Raw genomic sequence first — 19,135 nt, 5'->3', positions numbered from 1 at the left:
CAATCCAGACTGAGTTATCTTTCAGAGAAAACAGTGATCATTCTTTGTCTTTACATAAGTCAGATGGATATTGTGAACAGAATCCAGAAGTCTTTCAAAATAAAACTTCCTTCAGGATCAGAACATAAATGAAACAGAAATATTTATTTATTTCTTTTTCTTTTTTTGTCTGCAGGTCAAGTGACCCACGGGACCACTGCCTTAAAGGACAAGTATTTCTTAATTTACCAAAATAAATCATAATGAATTTGCTTGGGAAAAAGCAACTTGCAACCAATATGAGAACAGTTGCACTACTGTGTTGTGATCATACAATTAATTTTTAGTATTTTAATAACATAACATATGTATTAATATTCAGGTAGAGTTTTATTTTAAAGAAAATTGCAAAAAAAGAATTGTTCTGGTATAGTCCTGAGATATATCCTGATACGTATCGTGAAACGTAAATATCGTGATATTTATCGTATTGCTAATATCCTCAGATAGAGTACCCCTTAGAGTAAATTTATGATGAGAAATGGTATATTTGGGTATAAAGAATCCATGACGATTCATAAAAAATATTATATCATTAGTTTAACTTATAAACTGGAAAACCTCCTTTTTCTGAAAATAATATTAATTTAACAGAAAATGAATTGTTCTACTTAAGCAAGAAAAACATTATTTATCCGTAATTATCTCTTTTGATCAACTATAATTCGCACTTTTACTGGTGAAACTTGGTTATCCGACACCAATGAGCTTTCGTTCTGGTTGTGTGTAATTTTGCTAACAGTCCCTAATGCCAAATTACAAGATAAGAGATCCCAGATACAGACTGAGCCGAGCGCAGTATTGAAGGCGTCTGCGATTGTCTTAAGATCTAGCGTGTCAGCTGACAGCTCGGCTCTAATCCAAGCCTTCACAGAGAAAAGGCACAGAAAATTGGATTCATGGTGTGTAACGTTTTAGTCTTTAAATGGAGGAAATACGTATTTCCATCCATGTAGGTGCGCTACATCAGCCTTTAGACAAAGCTATAAAAGACCCCTGTCAAAAAAATAGCTGTTGCCATCAAGAAATCTTTCCAAGGCAAAGAAATACAAATCCAACAGGAGGGGAGAAGGAGGGGATAGTGCCTCAGTGTAAAGGATGACGAGATTAGGGTTGTATGTGAAATTTGTCATGCTCTTATCTTAAACTCTCTGTCTTTGAGAAGAATAATTTTCAGAGCGAATTGTGTAGCAATCACTTAAAGATTATATCTTTTTAGATATTATTGAGAAGGAACAGGGGGTAATTCGAATTCAATTCCACGAGTTATCTGGCTGAAACTCATTTCTGAGTTTAAGGGAAAATGATATGACGATAGAACGAGGTGCAACAAACTTCAAAATGGCAGCTTGTTTATTGGTTAAAGGATAAAACAAACCATAGATGTGTTTTGTCTCCAATCATCTTTTGATCTTTTGTAAAAGCGTTCCTAATGGTCTTTTAAATATGATTATGCCATTTTTAGGTAAAACTAGAACACATGTTGTTTTCTAGGACATACATACAGTGTTCTCTCACTTATTCGCGGTTTTACGTATTCGTAGATTTTTTTTCTCAGTCACCTGACTCTTGCGGTTCGTCTCAAAAACTCAGACAACTCAAAACTCTTGTTTGAAACTTTTGCACTCGAAGGATTTTTTGCAGTGCTGAGTTGTATCTCCGCTCTCCGTATTTGTAGATTTGGCACATTCGCGGATGTTTCCGGGCCCAACCCCCGCAAATGAGGGGGGGATACTGTAGTTTCTGCAAAGCGGCAGTTGTATATAAGACATTCTTCCTATCCCTCCATTTAAAGAGGCTTGTGGAGTGCAAGTGGAGTCAGGAATATATATTTATTTTTTTAAGCGGATATATAGAGACCCGTCCCTCACAAAGGAGTTCCGCGTCATGCTGGGCCGCGGAGGAGAAGCAAATTTTGTCAAGTTTACATTTAAATGTTAGTAATGACTTTTTGTTATAGCATGACCTTTTTAGAGCTATACAACCGCTGCTGTTATGTATATCTGAGCACTTGAAGCTTAACGCTAATGCTAACTGGCTGCTAACAAGCACCTGATTCATTACAATTTGTACAAAGAAATACTCAGAAACGCAGTTTCAATCGTAAATGTCTTTACATATGTTCTCTATCATGAGACAAATGCTACAAGAGAAAGTGTTAAAAATATAATTTTCATTAGAGTGGATCTTTGAGGATTTTAGGTTGATTTTACAAAACTTTTAGGAGGAAGAAAAACAATATCTACACATATTTTGGTTTCACACATAAGATTCAATATACTTAAATTGCATTTTCTTTAAATAAAATGTTTATTGTCTTAAAGTGATAATGCAACAAGGGTGAAGGCAAGATAAAGATTCCCATCTGAGAAGCTGACAGTTTTCTTTTAATGTTATATGTAAAAGATATTAGAAACACATGGTAATTCTCTTTGGAGCTGCAGACCAATTAACCGCTGGACCTTTGTCCTGATACACACTTGGACTAACCAATTAATCGTCTAATTATATTAATATTTAATACTAGCTTTTGGAGATGTCATTTAGTCCATGAAATACAATGTTTTGAAAAATACGACTCCACCAGAAGAAAGTCTAATTAAATTCTAATTTATTAGGGGCATTTTTTTGTGTTCAATAATAGACTCAAATAGTTGATTTGCTTTTCTTTAGTTTTTCAGAGTAAACTATATTCATATATATGATCATATATTACTTTCGGAACAAATTATTTATGAAATATGAGTTATTTTTGTGAACTCTTTTCATACCTGGAAGTAAAATGACTCAATCTCTGAGGCTTTCACTAATTGAGGGTGCCGGCCTTGTCAGTCTGTCACCCACAAAAAAAAAAAATTTTTTTTTTTTTTTTTTTACTGTACATATTATATTACTGTATTACATTGTTGTATATACAGTGCAGCTTCCACCAGGAAATATCCTGCTCCCTTTCTCCAACAGGAAATTGTTTGTTCATTTTCTCCACCAGGAAATAGTCTTCTTCCTTTCTCCATCAAGAAATAGTCAGCTCCCTTTATCGAGCAGGAAATAGTTTGTTCATTTTTCTCATTAGGAAGTAGTCTACTCCCTTTCTCCACCAGGAAATATCTTTCTCCCTGTCTCCACCAGGTATAGTCTGCTCCCTTTATCCAGCAGGAAATAGTTTGTTCCTTTTTCTCATTAGGAAATACTCTCCTCCCTTTCTCCAACAGGATATAGTCTGCTCCCTTCTCTACCAGGAAAGTCTGCTCCCTTTCTTCACCAGGAAATATCTTTCTCCACGTCTCCACCAGGTAATAGTCTGCTCCCTTTATTCACCAGGAAATAGTTTGTTCCATTTTTTTACCAGGAAATAGTCAGCTCCCTTTCTCCTGCCATTTTCCCAGTATCTCCCGTCTGCTTGCACCATTCTCAGATACGTTCAGGATCCATCCCAGCACGTCGTGCAGTTTCCTCACCAGAAGTTTGTCAGGAAGGAACACCGACACGACCGTGCACAAGCCATGGGTGGGGGGCTAGCTGATCACCTCTAGCATTGTGGAGAAAGTGTTTGTGTTAGCCTGGGGGTGGAGCAGACTCTTCCTGGAGGGGGCGGTTCTCAACTTGTGATGTAAGCATGTGAGAACCTGCTCATTTTCATGGGTATGGGAGGGGCTGCTGTTGAGAGCTCAGGTTTTTAGAGGGTTATTCAGAAATGCATGAATGGGGTTATTTATAGTGAGGAATGAACAGTTGTTTTTTTCAAGTATTGCACCAATAATGCAGAATAATCTTATTTTCTGTCATTTGTTGAATTATTGTGCAATTAGAACGTAACCAAACACTTATAAAATACAATTTTTTGGACAAATTTCATGTCAAAAATGTTTTTTTGGATCTATTATCAACGATAAACATCCATCTCAACCAGCCACAGAATGTCACAATCTATTGTGTCTGTCAGTTCAAATGCAGAATTAACCCTTGCCCTGCGAAAGTTGTTTTTTTTCCCCGAAGTAAATCCCTCCCCAACTCTGTGTCAATGCACTCTTCACACACACACACACTAACTAAAGCCAAGGAGGTGTACCCCCTTCTGTCACCCAATCTCTCCTAAACAGCACACCTCACTGCTCAGACCTGCTCCAACCAAAGCTGCAATTATACGAGCGCTGCCTAAAACGCCTTAGGTGCTCACCCCCATTGAAATCTTTCCTTTCTAATTACTACTGCCCTGGGACAGGTGAGAAGTCACGGCTGATAAGATCTGCTCGTTTTATCTGTAGCCACAGCACACATGTACACATGCTCACACAAACATCTACAGTGGGGCAGCCCAGATACACGCTCCGAGGCACCGGAGTTGATCCTCCTTTCTAATTATAATCTTTCGAAAAATGTTGAGAATGTTCGCCGCAAAAAGGAAAAAAAAAAGTTTAAATCCAAAGGCTTGGAAGCAGGGTTAAAAGGCGACAAAGGTCTTAAGGGTGTGGCTGTTTTTCAGAATATTTTAACTAAATTTTCAATTAAATTTGAAATAAAGTGTGTCGTTTTGATTTGCAAACAACTGTAATGCAACAGAGAAAAGTATGGATTCTGACATCATCCTCTCTGATGGGCATCTGACATGTTATGCTATTTATTACCAAAACGTCCTTTAGCAAAGCCATTAAAAATGAGAAATGGCTCCAGTAACTAAAGTACCAAAGATAAATGACTCAGAAAGTGCATTCCATAAGAGGTTTTCTCCGCAGTGTTGAAAGATATGCAGAATATCTGGGGTAAAGTACTGAGCGGTGCGGGTCATCAGTCAGGCGTGGACCCCTATCGGCTGATTGCTCCCAAAGGTGACAACAAGCACTTAACAGGACGTAAACAGTGTCTGTATGATGATCTATCCCCGTGAACAGTGTGCGAGTAAAAAGAACCATTTGAAACCCTAATTATCATTTATCACCAGCACCGTCAAAGAAGAAGGGGTTGTCAAGTAGATACAGGTACATCGAGTATAAGAGAAAAGACTCGGAGAAACTTTTTTTCCTCTGTTTTTCAGTAATCTGATCTTTTTGTCCTCGGGCTCCAAAACAGGCGAGGAGACAGCATGTGACATAGCATTAACCTCCTTCCTTGGCGTTCGAGCAGCTGAAAATCTCAAATGAGATGCCAGATTTTAATCTTCGCTTCACGGACCATGTGTTCGGAGAGCGGAGCTCCCGCGAAGCTTCACTCTGCACCGATTCTCACACAATAGGGACATGCGTCGCTTATTGACAGGTTGCATTAATGTGCGGGGCGATCACCTGTGATTATTTCTCAACTGCCAACCCCTCCCGTACAATACCAGCGCCTCTTTCCCCTCGCGCCTCCTCCCTCTGCGCTTCTTATCTTTTCATATTGTTCTCCGCTTCAATACCTTTGCCGCTGGCGCAAGTCTTAACACTAATGCTAAGCCACAGATTAATGATTAGGGCAGTGCTCTACCTGTCTCTTTTTTCCCTCTAGTTTCACCCCCTTTCCCCTAAATTCTACTCTCTCTGTCAAAAAAACAATGTTCACACTGAGTAGGAATAAAAAGTGCAGGTAAAGTGTCGCTAGAAAAAAAAAAAGAGGACATCAGAATGCTCACCAGCTGGTGGAGACACAACCCAAAGAAACAGGAAACTAACCTAAGGCGGCCACTTTGATGAGGATGGCATGTAGGTCAGATGATATCATCTCGCGAAGAAGGGACTCTTGGTTCCGGTGCCACAGGTAAGCCAAGGGCTGCAAGTGAAGCCGTGAGCATCTTTGGAACAGGTGAAAGGGATGGAATGTTGAATATTTGCCAAGTTTCCAACAGCTTCAAAGCTACTTTGATGGGCACCTTCTTCATTTACAGGAAGGCTGCCACTCTGATACGCCTATAGCACAAGCTCCCATCTGTTACGGAAGACAGCTATTCCAGAGCGAAATAATCCTAATCTCAACTCTGACACTTTGTTAAAGATAACAAACCTGAGTTAAAACACAAAACTATGATTGTCACAGTGAAAAAGAAAAACTTATTAATGTATTTTAATGAGAGCGTTAATGTTTTGTAGTGTTTATCTTAATAAAACCAAAGAAAAAAGGAGAAACAAACAAGAATATTAACAAAAAAACTCTGCCTAATTATGTAAAAATAGGTCAATTCTATAGTTAAACGAACTATCATAACAACTATGATAAGTAGGGGGAAATCGATTTGCCGATACATCGCAATATTTAATTAACTTTTATCGATTTAAAATGCTGAGGATTCAATATTTAATTAAATATTCATGAGCATTCTCTAGCATCTTACTTTTGTTTTCCATCTAAACCTCCGACCACTAGTTGGCAGCACAGCATACTGAGCTTCTTTGAGCAGCTCTACACCGCAACCAAAACAACATCAGCTTGTGTTACATTTTTTTTTTTTTTTTAGTCTTAAAGAAAAAGGGAAAAATTGTTCTGGCACAGTCTCGGGATATATCGCGATACGTGTCATATTGCGAGACATGTATCAAGATACGTATCGTATCGTTTAACTTTCCCAAACTTAATGACTAGTTCTATATTACTGCTAAAGGATACAGGACTCCATAAAAAATCAAAAGCTGGTTTAAGTTTTTTAACAGTTCCAATCATAACATTAAAGGATTTGCCATTAATGTTTACATGTTGATTTGTACACATATTTAATTTACAGTTGATTATCTTGCAAGAAACACAAGGAATTTGGAAAACTTCACTGTTCAGGTATTTACCAGAGTCATACTGGTTGAATTTTTGGCTAAAGATGTCCTGAGATCTTCCCCTTCCCCTACGGCCTATCCCTACCCTTCTAAATGTAGGGGCATTTGAAGGGGTAGGGTTGTCTGAAATCACCGTGGATACAGAGTCCTCCGTCGCAAAGGTGTTCCGAGGAGAAGCTCTTTTCTACAGGTGCGTGTACTCTGACTTTTTTAAATTTATAGAACCGATGTTGTCATGTATTTCTGAGCACTGGGAGCTTTGCGCTAACGTAGCTGACTGGCGACTGTTGATGATGTCATCGACTGGGAGCATGTCCAAATTTGAATTCCTTCTCTACTCACTTTATAGTGAATTCTAGTACTGTCTGAGTGCACAAAAAATTTCCCAGAAGTCTTTGCGAAAAACTAGCGTGCATCGATGCTCAGTACATTAGCAAATATAGACCACAATGCATTGCTGTTGAACAACACTTGCGAAAAAAATGTGTTTAAATGTAATTTTTTAATGAAACATCCACATTTTCATCATCAGAACACGGGGGAGTCGCAAATAGATGTCGTGAAATGTTTACTTTTATTAGATTTTCACTTTGTGAAATCGGTGACGTCGTTTCTGACTTTTAGAAGATGAAAAGTAAAGTAGTGAGCATGGGGTCCGAATTGCTTTTAAAATGTAAGGCACTAGATAGTCCCGCACTAGATAGTTTTTTAGTGTTTAAGAATTAGGGTGTGAATTCGTACATAGTCACTATTTTTCCCATAACTCTTGTTGTCCAAATGTAGGGGAATAATTCAGATTCGGCAAATGAATTGAATCGGCAGCCACACATTGTGATATAAACTGAATTGTTAAAAAGAATTGTTGATTAATTATTACATCCCTTGTTTAAATAAAAAGAAACATTAGTGTTGCATTAGTGTTTATTAACAAGACTCAAGTTTTAATTAACAATAACATAAAGAAAAATATTTTTTTTCATTCTTTGCAAATTTTTTGCTTGATTTTTGTACCTAAAATGTGCTATAAATCTTAAGAAAGCTCGACTTACACATTCTCCACACGGACTCTCTGGTAATCAGACATAATGGCCCCCACAGACACCGCCTCAACACCTTCCTTTTCCTGTGGAGAGGAACAGACGATGGTAACATAATATTAGAAATGAACTGTTAATGCACTACCATGTGACTTTACATTTGGTTTAATACATCCAACACTGTAACTCAAAACTGAAAGTACATAAAAACACACTTCAACACACACAGGCGCACACCACTGGGAAAAACAAAGAAAACAGATTCCTGACAGGTCCTGCCTTTCAACTGGACCACAATCCTGTGGGGATGTTTACACTCTGGTCATATCAAGGCCTGTGCGGTCCAGCCCATATCCCTCAGGGGCTTTCATGAGTGAGCGTGTGTGTAAGAACGGAGGCAAAAGCAGTGCCAAAAGGAGCTGGTGGACCTTATCAGCCGTCTCCATGAGTGCATCTGGCCACAGCTTCCATCCGCTTTACACTACACTGAAAGATGGACCAGTACTGACAACTTGAAGTACTGTATCAGCTGAACCTCGCGTCTGTGAGTGGCATGTATCTTTAATATCGCTAAAGGCTAATCTAATTGCTTTTCATTTCATATTCACATTTCAGAAACAGTGGGACAACAATGCGCTCAAGAGAGCCTTGAGATGCATTCAATCTTCCTCCACAAAAACGGCCTTGATCTGGAGTGACACGCACAAACAAACACAAGCAAGATGCTGACACACATACGTCTATAGACACAAGTGCCTCCGCCCCCACTCCCCCTCTACCCACACCTGCAGATTCATTAGAACATTACATGGGCTGTAATTAGAATGAGAGGAGCGGGTAGAGGCAGTGGAAGGATGCACAAGTCTCCAGTAAATTACCTTGTAGCCATTATCAATTTCCCTGGCTACTGGTCCTTAAGATAACCCCCTTGCCCCTCCCCTCTCCCTGTGGTCCCTTCCTGCAATTTTTCTCTGCCTGATAAACATGCTGATTAAAGCGAACAGCGTGTAAACCTTTGATACTTTTCTAAATGAAATCCATGCCCTGCCTGCGGCCTGATGCTGAGCCGAAACGCGTAGTTCCTCACAAAGACGCGCACAGCTCCACATAGGCGTGCTGGCTAATCAGATAAGGGGTGTGTGTGTGTGTGTGTGTGTGTGTGTGTGTGGTGCTCACTGCACAGCAGATGGTATGAGGTAGAAAGCTAAACACTGATCGGCAAACACACAGCCAGAAATTAACTCTTTGACCTAAGTTAAACACCGGCAGATCACGACAAGAGACTTTAACCAAGTTTGAACATTTCTGCGAGGATGGAATGTCCAATACAGTCAAGTCCACTGACCAATCACAGTAATTAAGTCAGACTGATAACATTTCCGGTAAAGGTGGCTGCAGGGAGACTCGTGTAATTCCACATAAGCCTTGAGGCCAACAATCTATACTAATGTAATGATAATCCTTCTCTTTCCTGAGAGACTGATTCTGGCTCAGGTGTGAGTCTTCCTTTTCCAGACCGGCCACTATTAACCCTTTAATGCCAGAACTCCAGTGTTTATTAGGGCCAGGAACCACTGGGTACCTCACGATACGATGTGATTCATGGATCACGATATTGGTCATAATTGGTAAAATTGTCTCTAATAACTCACAATATATATAAAGGACAAATATTTTTTTTCAGGAAAATATACCCATTTATTTGTTAGTTGAGCATAATCATGACTTGAAACGTTGTATTACCTGAATAATGCTAGTGTGAATGCTTTTTGCTGAAAGTGGTCACTGAAGATGCTGAAGGTTTGTGCTGAAAATAGTGACACAATTTACTTTAAGTTCTGAAGGGATTTACTGAAGATGCAAAAGCTATTTGCAAAATGTTAAATTTACTAAGAGACTGGAAACTATGAAAGAGCGTTGAAGTTGACCTAATTTCTGAAAATGTTGTAGTAAAATTGCTTAAAAACCTCTAATTCATGCCAATTTTGCAAATAAAAAACTTAGTTTGTTGCTTAAATGTGAGCAAAACTCAAAATTATCTTAAAAAAACCTTAGATTTCAAATTAGCCAAAAAAGCTAGCACATTTTTTAAATACTAGCTAAACTCCAAAATAGCCTAAAATTCTTCAGTAAACAAAATTAGCCCAAAATGTTAGCCTGTTGCTAAAATAGAAGCTAAACTTTAAATTAGCCTAAAAACCTCAGAAGATAACAAACTAGCAAGAAATGTTAGCATGTTGCAAACATATTAGCTAAACTCCAAATTAGCCTAAAACACCTCAGTAGATAAATTACCGTATTTTCCAGACTATAAGTCGTGGTTTTTTTCATAGATTGAATGTCCCTGCGACTTATACTCCAGTGCGACTTATATACGAATTTTTAATGATGAGATATGGACCGTAAGTCTAGAGTGCCCTCTTATGGTGATCTATGCAATTACTTTATTTACTTTAGTTATTCAGACGTGACACAGAGGACAAAGAATTTAAGGGATTTAGTGATATGGAGTGAGATTGCGTGCAATTAATTACAGTAAAGATACAAAGTTGATGAGTTCTTGAGGCTATAGTTAAATAAAAGTGTTATGTTATATAAATGCTACACCTTTTCGTTTTTTTCATGATGCTAATATGTGTTGTTGACACATATTCAGCCTGTTTTCTATTCACTTATGAATGTTATAACTTACCTTCCAGGATGATGTAATATCGTTTTTTTCAACCAGTTTGTAAAATAAATTACTTGAAAAAAATGCGACTTATACTCCAGTGCGACTTATGTATGGTTTTTTCTTCTTCATTATGCATGTTTTGGCCCCTGCGACTTATACTCCGGTGCGACTTATAGTCCGAAAAATACGGTAGTCAAAAATGTTAGCATGTTGCTAAAATAGAAGCTAAACTCCACATTAGTCTTTAAAAATCCCAATAGATAACAAATTAGCCAAAATGTTAGGATGTTTCTAAAATATTTGCTAAACTTATTTTTTTGGTGAAAATTACCATAAAAGATGAAAACATATTTGCTAATCTACTTAAAATTTTGAAATTTGAAGACTTCATTTCCTATGGGACATATTTTGCTTAGTATTTCAAAAACTATAAAGTTTATGAATACCAAAAACACAAGCAGTAATTTCCTGAACGAGCTGAACGTTTTGATACCAAGATTGTTAAAATAAAATTAGAAAAATCTGTAATAAAAAAAAAAAAAACAAGTGTCAAAATTGAAAAATATGTGCAGAATATTTTAATCAAAAATGTTTTTAAGATGAATCACATTTTAAGGACAAGGAAATATATATTTTTGATCTAATATTGTTGCAGGTAAAAAAAAAATAACTTTAAAATTGGAAAAACTTTTTGATACAAGTAACTTTTAGGATAAAAGTGACTAAGAAAATATAACAAATATAGAGCCTAGTATTTTAAAGCCTAATTGTTTTTATTTTTGTCATTTTTTTGGAAAAGATAAACCTCATGATTCCACGTCTGGGGCCTCGTGTTTGGAGAAAGTCTATTTCTGGCACGGTGGTGTGCAGCAGTGCAAACCCCTCGCATCTCTTTCAGAGGCAGACTAAACAAAGGCCGGGCCCGACTTCCTCTGCCCTCGTTGGCAGAGAAGCTATTAATGAGGATCTATGGCTCAGAGCAATGGAAGTCCTTCGTCCCCCCAGCCATGTCCATCAGGGTACTTAGCCCCATGCAGTCATTAACTTCTGTTACTAATTGTCAAATTCATTAAACTAATCCTTCCCCTACATCCGGATGTCTCCTGTGGAAATGGATGGAGAGGGCTGAGTTATTAAGATGTCAGCTGTGGAGAAGATTAAGGCCAGCAGACATGCTCCACAAAGAAACGATACGGCCATTAAACTCTATATCAAGGTAGCGTGCGTGATATACTTTGTAATTATATATACATTCATCTTTGTAAGGGGAGTACAAGACTGCTTCAAATGTATTCACAGTCACAGACATGCCTTCAGTCAAGAAATGTTCCTGCCCCAAAGATACACAGATAAAAATCAGGACAAAAAAAGAATGTAACCATTTCATCTGCGTTAGTGTTTCAAAGGTACTTACCCGCGCCACGTATTCACTCAGGCTAATGCTCAACAGTAAAAGCCATTAACGGCAACCAAGGCAATTAAAAAGCCATAAAATATTTAAAATTCAATATTCATATTCATATGGAATACATCAGAACCCTCATTAACTCTTTCTCAATGGCTGTCACAATGAGGTCTTAATTATACACCCTAACAATACAAAGCTCCAATTTGCAAAATGGTGGGTTACTAAAATGCCTGCTTCTGTCTGTTCTGACAAGCAAGAGCCCAGAGCTGCCAGGTCATAACTATAACACACACACACATGCACAGTCGTAAATTTCCATAACAAAACCCTCTTTTTATCAAGCCCAAAGTTGGTGACATGTGCATTGTATTATATCATTGCTTCCTTGTATGCAGTGTGCTTGTCAGAGATGGCAGGGAGGTGGGAAAGTGGACAAGTAGGGATAATTAATGAAAGTGCTTTGACTGACAGTTTGCTCAAGGGCACCGGAGTGCCATTGCATACACTCCAGAGCTGTGATCACAACGTTGCATTATCACTTCATCTGACCCCGCCGCCTTCAACCCCCGTGCCTCCGTCTCCTCAACATTCAGCTCCATCCCTCCCTTTTGGATCCATCGCGTAAGTGACTTGATGCGACATGGTTTTAATGTTCTCTGCATCTGATCAGCTCTCAGCCAGTTGTAATGTAATGGGATTGTTCCCCCCATGTTAGCTGACAGCGTGGGGGGGGGCATAGAGAGAGGGGGCTGTTGTAGCTGCTAAAGTAAACGCAGTACAGGAGACAGGGTCTGCTAAGGTCAAGTGATTGTGTTTAATGCAATGCTGACATAGACCCGGGGCATGTAGGGAAATCCTGACAGCTCAGACAAGCCCAAGTCGCAGGACGCTTAGGTGCTACGGCCCGGTAATTGCTGCTTATTTGTTCTGTATTATCATGTTGCATAGTTTTAGATGAAAATCAGGTTGGGTGGAAAAGTAAAGACCATAGATAGTACATAGAGCACAAGTCAAAGTCGAGGCTCGAGGGCCGAATCTGGCCCTCCAGATCATTATATTATATTGTTATTAATGGCCCGATTATCTCCCGCTTATTTATAACTTTGTAATGATTTTATTATTCATAGTTATGTTAAAAAGTTACAGTTTTAAAGTTTTAATAATCTTTTAGCTTTTTGGACTATTTTGCCATTTACTAAGATTTGGAGTTTAGCTAATACTTCAGCAACATGCAAGCGGTTTTGGCTAATTTAAGCTTTTTTAAAAGTTTTTTAGGCTGTTTTGGATCATTTAGGCTTTTTCAGTTTTAAAGGATATTTTCAAGTTGAGCTATTTTTTCAGCTACGTACCTAAGTTGTTTTTTAAGGCTAATTTGGCATTTAGCTAACATTTTAGCTGGCTATTAGCTCCAGCGATTTCAGCTATGAACTTCAGCATTTTTAGCTATCAATTTCAGCATCTTCAGCTATCAGCACTAGCATTTTCAGCAGCTAAATTCAGCTAACAGCATTCACACTAGCATTATTGCAGGTGATGCTATATATCTAGTTCATAATTATGTTAAAAAGTTAGTTTTAAAGTTTAAAAAATTAGTTTTAGTGTTCAATAAATGTTTATCCTGTTCGGCCCACGACCTAAGGTGTATTTTGTCCCCTTGTCCGATTGAGTTTGACACCTCTGACATAAAGAGAACTGGACTGAACTCAGTAAAAGTGACTAAAGCCAAAAAAAGATGCACTGTCTGTATGACAAGCTGTGATAACTATAGATTATAAGAACTAGGGATGAAACAATCCCCACAATTTGGTTCAAAACTCAATTTTTAGGTCAGAGTTTTGTTTCGGTTCAATAAATGACTTGTGTGTGCTACAAAAAAAAAATTGTAAATATCTTTTTGTAAATACTGGATCCTTCATAAATACAGAAACTGACACTTTCAATGTAAACATACTGGTATGCAGTATGGATTCACGTTCCTCAAAATTAGCTTTAATTTTGTAAAATCTGGTTCAGTAAATGATTACACGGTTATGGTGACAAAAATTATTTTACATAAGAGAAAAAAAACAATAAGTATTTTATTTATAATGCACCATGACAATGGGATGCCAATCTAGACAAATTGATCTCTGTTAGGACTTTTTTTTTGCAAATAAATATTGTTCACAAATCCAAAGCATACAAAACGACATGTGGGTTCTGAAGAATCTATAGAGTACCTGAGAGTCAAACACTGTGACCCGTCTCTCATCCATCATAACAATCCAAAAAGCAGCCGTGCAGGCTTAGCAAGTGCCTTCAGAAAACAAACAGCAGTCAAGATCTCGGTCAGAAAGGCTGAAGAAACATTCCTATTGGTAAATTAGAGGTGCCGTGTGTTTGAGGCAACCGTTGAGAGACGAGCTTTTCCTTTGTGCTTGTGAGATGACTCACGATGTGTCAGTCTTCAACCGAAAGCAGCGCTAAAACTAGAAAAACAAAGTGCTTATTAACGTAAATGTTGAGTTTTTGCGACGATTCGAGTTGGAAAGACAACTAGATGAGGGAACAGGTGAGACTACCATTGTCTCCTCAGTGAAATGAATGCTTATCAACTCCCTGCAATGTGACGAGTGACGAGCACGTGTCTGCTGAACAAAGTATGACAAAGACAGTCGGGCAGATTCTTCTCATGGAGGTTCTACAGCAGCATTTCATAGCTAAGTTTCTCTGTGTAGAGTTTTGAAGCCAGAAGTTTATACATAGATACACAGTCATGGTGATTCATTTACAATGACAGAACTGTTTTGAGCAATAGAGCCTGAGTGTAAATATGCCATGCAGTACAGCAGGAAAATGTAGAAGTTCATCACACGTGAGGAGACGTTTCAGAGCCGGCCGGTTGTCAGGCTCGGAGATACGAAGCCTTCGCCAAAGCAAGCACAAAGTTCTGGTTTCATCCAATCAAGGACGAGGAAGGTTCTCATAGAAAACTACACACAAAGAGGCGTTTAGAAATGTAATTTATTAATACTGTAAATGCAGGAAAGCAAGCGTCTAAACGGATTTTAAAAGTTTAACTTCAGAGAATTGTATTTTATGGCTATAGTTCCCAACGTTTCAGTTTTTTTTCATCAAAAAGGATAGGACTAAGCGCAGGTTTTCTGTGGGGGATAAAACAAAGTCATAATCCCAGCTCTGTCGTATTAGCATTCCCACTTGGCTGATGTAAGAGTTTCTTTGAGCATCTCAGACAGGAAGCGGCCTTCAGAAAGCGAGAGGGACAGAATCAAAGAGCGAGCCTCATGCCACAGAGAGGTAAACTATGTCGGTTGTTTTTTATGGTCCAGAACAAGCACCTAATCCACAGGGTGCATGCACAAACACGCACGGATGTCCAAGTGTACACACGCCAGCATCCGCTGGCCTAAGCGCGCACACAAAGACGCACTCAAAAATGTAAATGTTTTCCTGGTGAGGTCAGGTTCCAGGCTCTTGGCATTGTGGCTCTCCCGTCATCCGTCCTCCATAATGCCAACAGAAATCACAGAGCCCTCCTCCACTCCCCGGAGAGAGGAAAATATAGCCGTGATGCTGGTTTAACCAACTCTCAAGACTCCAGACTGTGTTCTGTTTTTTTTTGTACATATGGTTATGAGTTTAACTGCAGGAGGTGATGGGGATAGAAAAACATCTCGAGGGAAATGACTCTCAAAACAAAACATAAAAGCCTTTTCAATTTCCAGAGGATGAATGACAGTTGGCAGGAAGACTTACCAGTATCTTTTCACAGCTTTGTATGAAACAAACCGTAATAAACTAATCAGTAGGGCTGCCGTGATTAGTCGATAGGTCACTACTATGACTATCAAAATAGTCAATGACTAATTTAATAGTCGATTAGTTTTTTTATTTTTCTGCTACACGCTTTCTAATGCTGCCATTGTCTTTGACTCTCACGCGCAGTAATGCTAATCCGGGTCAGTAGTGATGCCACAGGAAGTCACAGGAAGACCATAACCACACGCTAACGGAGGTTGAAAACAGGAAGCATAAAAAATAAAAGACAGAAGTTGTGTTTAATGGCAGCACTAGGGCACATTGTGACTGAAATTGACGCTGAAGAGGGATCTATGTAAGCTAAGCTAACATTAGCGCAAGCGTATTAGCTAAATGTTTTCTGTGCATTCCTGCAACATCTACCCCTTCAAAGTGAATTTTCTCTGTTGAAAGGAACATCTGCTCTCAAAAGAGATCACGTCTTTCTGCAAGACATGTGGAAATGCTAACATTCCTGGCTACGAGCAAGACCATCGTACAGTTTAGCATTATATAAAGTCAGAGTGAAGTTGAATACAGTCGTGAACGCTTAGGACCACAAAATGTACTTTTATTGTGTCAATGCTTTGTAAGCAGAAATGCTAACATTTTTGGATAATTTGGCATCTAATGAGGTTTTTGGGGCTATTCTTGAGTTAAGCTAATATTTTAGCACCATGCTATGGTTTTTGGCTAATATGGCGTCTACTGAGGATTTTTTGGACAAATTCCGAGTTAAGCTATATTTTAGTAACATGGTAGCTTTTTTGGCTAATTTGGAGTCTATTGAGGTTTTTTAGGCTAATTCTGAATTGAGCTAATATTTTAGCAATGTGATAACTTTTTTGGCTAATTTGGCATCTACTGAGTTTTTTGGGCTGATTCTGAGTTAAGCTAGTATTTTTAGCAATGTGTTAGCTTTTTGGGGTGTTTGGCATCTGAGGATTTTTTAACAAATTTCTAGTTAAGCTAGTATTTCAGCAACGTACCAGCTTTTTGGCTTATTTGGTATCTACTGAGATTTTTGGGGCGAATTCTGAGTCAAGCTGTTTTTAGCAACATGCTAGGTTCTTTTGGCTAATTTTTTTATGTACTGAGGTTTTTGGGGCTATTTTGGTTAAACTAACATATCACAATGTGTTATTTTTTTGTGGCCAATTTGGCATATATTGTAATTTTTTTGGTTAATTTTGTGTTAAGCTAACATTTGAGCAAAATGCTGTTTAGTGGCTAATTGGTTTCTACTGAGGTTTTAGGCTAATTCCGAGTTCATACCTTTTACGCATTTTTAAATTGTTTGCGATTACCGGTAATACAATTTTTTCAATACATTTTTTGTACACTTTCTGCGATTTGTACATCTTTAAGGAAAGGAATATAAAATGAAAAAATAATCAGTGATTAGTCAACTACTAAAAAAGTGTTTTAAATAATATATTTGTGATTTTTATAATAAATTACAAATTAAAATATTTATAAAAAAAAATTATAAAATAATAATAAAATTAATTATAAAATTACAATTTTTTTAATCAAATACCTTGAAATATTGCTACAACTACATAATTTTAACTCTTGAGTGTCAGAACATAAAACACTAGGCAACACCTAAAATTAAAAAGGACCTACTTAACACTTTTACAATTATCTAGCATAACTATAATCATGCTTGTACAAATTATTATCAGTGTCTTCAGTATTGTTTGTGAAAATGGCTGATCGAAAGTGACAAAAAGGTCACATTTTACCATTGTTTTCTCTCTTCTGATAAAGTTGACTGAGCAATAGAGCTGACGCCTTTTAAATGACATAACCTCGTTGCTCCTCTGTTCTGTGCCGTGCAGATGTCATATCTGCCACATGCAATTTCTGTTAAGAGAGCCTAACAGGCATACAGTCATATTTTTTTTTGTTTATGCTCCTGAATTCTTTCTAGTAAAGCGTTGCTCATATCTGCAACAGTTAAGTTAATTATTAAAATATTACTAGGCGTTATAACAAAAAAAACAATTTTTTTTTTTTGTATTCCAAAGATAGCAAACAATGGTGCCTCAATAGACACATCCACCGTGGAGTTAAAAGCCACAAAAACAAATGAAATAAACAGCAACAAAAAAGAAGTAAAAAAAAGCACCAACTCTTTATTGGGAAAGTGTTCAATCAAGCAGTTTGTGGTGACTTATGCCCTTGGCAAGGCTAGATAAGGCTATCAGCTTCCATCATTGCTAAACAAGATTGAGCAAAGTACATTAAGCAGAAAAATGCAAACAAATTACAAAGGCTTGAGGCTCGGCTCTTTATCTAATGTTTGTGGGGACTGCGGGAGTCAGTTGGTGGGAAATGGGCCTGCATCTAATAGATCCTGTCCCGCCACTTCCACACGGCCAGCGAACAATACGCAGCGCCATTATCTCGGCGCTAATGCTATCCTTCCTCGTGTGCAAAACAATCTCAGCTGGCCCCGCTGCCAGTGTGTCGACCAACGTAAATACAAGCATCCAGACCAAAGAGAGATAACAATGGCTATCATAAAAAGCGGTTTGAAGTCGTCTCCCACAGAAATGCATCCCCAAATAATAAAACAAACTTTGCTGGAAACAAAAAAAAGATCAACAAATCTGTTGGCCCTAAACCACATGTAAGCTTCTTCCAATACCAACGTTTAGAGGTCTGTCTGCAACTACAACACATTAGCTTTGTTATTGATCTCATCTCCTAAACCCTCACTGTGACCCCAGAGGTCATGATTTATGTATTAAGCAGCTTTTTAAAGAAATCCATTTTCCTGTTGAGCCCCCGATGTACGTCTAATGCGGCCCCATACCGGTAATCAGAGACGGGCCGGGTTTGATTTTAACCCCCCTCCCCCTCCTCCACCTTTCTTAGTTCACACACCTCCTCAACATCTTGTCTCACAACACCTCAGCTGCCTAATCGATACTACAGCGCTCCTGAATCAACTGGAGATTCCTCCTCCTCCTCCTCGTCTCTTCTGTTCATTCCGTTCTCCTCTCCCTTCGGTTCTTCGGCCCTCTTTCCTCACAGCAGGATGCGCCTCCATCAGGACGCTCGCAAACAAGACTTCAGATGGATCCGGATGAAAGTGCGACGACGCCAGAACAACATCGGTGGAAAAAAGGGAAAAAGGGGTGGACGCACTGCCTAGGTGATCTCAGAGGGTCTTGCTTTTGTGAACTGATGTCGATAATGAAGTGACGGAAGTGGCTGGGGGTGAGAGGGAGGTGGGAGACATGGGGGAGAGTGAGTCGGAGAGAATCAGATCACCAAACAAAAAGTCTTTAAACACATCAGAGGAAGAAGCTGCTTTATCAAGAAAGACTAAAGATCAGTCGAAACACTGAAGACCCATTACAATGAAAATGGTGCGTTTTTGTAGCTTTTTTTTCTGATTATGGAGGACATTTTTGAAAAAAATGAAATTCTG

At 38.4% G+C, this 19,135-nt stretch overlaps 1 protein-coding gene across 2 annotated transcripts in view; it reads right to left on the bottom strand.

Moving 5' to 3' along the window:
- The window catches only part of dph6 (diphthamine biosynthesis 6), a 79,923-nt gene that overhangs the window by 49,179 nt on the left and 11,609 nt on the right, over positions 1-19,135 (bottom strand). For both annotated transcript variants that reach the window (XM_024277138.2, XM_024277129.2), the window contains exons 4-5: positions 7,823-7,896; positions 5,685-5,803 (exon numbers count right to left, since the gene is read on the bottom strand). In XM_024277138.2, the coding sequence (XP_024132906.1) occupies positions 5,685-5,803; positions 7,823-7,896 (193 nt within the window). The remainder of the gene's footprint in view (positions 1-5,684; positions 5,804-7,822; positions 7,897-19,135) is intronic.

This window comes from Oryzias melastigma, linkage group LG22 (genome assembly GCF_002922805.2).
Source record: "Oryzias melastigma strain HK-1 linkage group LG22, ASM292280v2, whole genome shotgun sequence".
Taxonomy (NCBI): Eukaryota; Metazoa; Chordata; class Actinopteri; order Beloniformes; family Adrianichthyidae; genus Oryzias; species Oryzias melastigma.
Note: the sequence above shows the minus strand (reverse complement) of the source record. Positions and strands in the feature narration are given on the sequence as shown.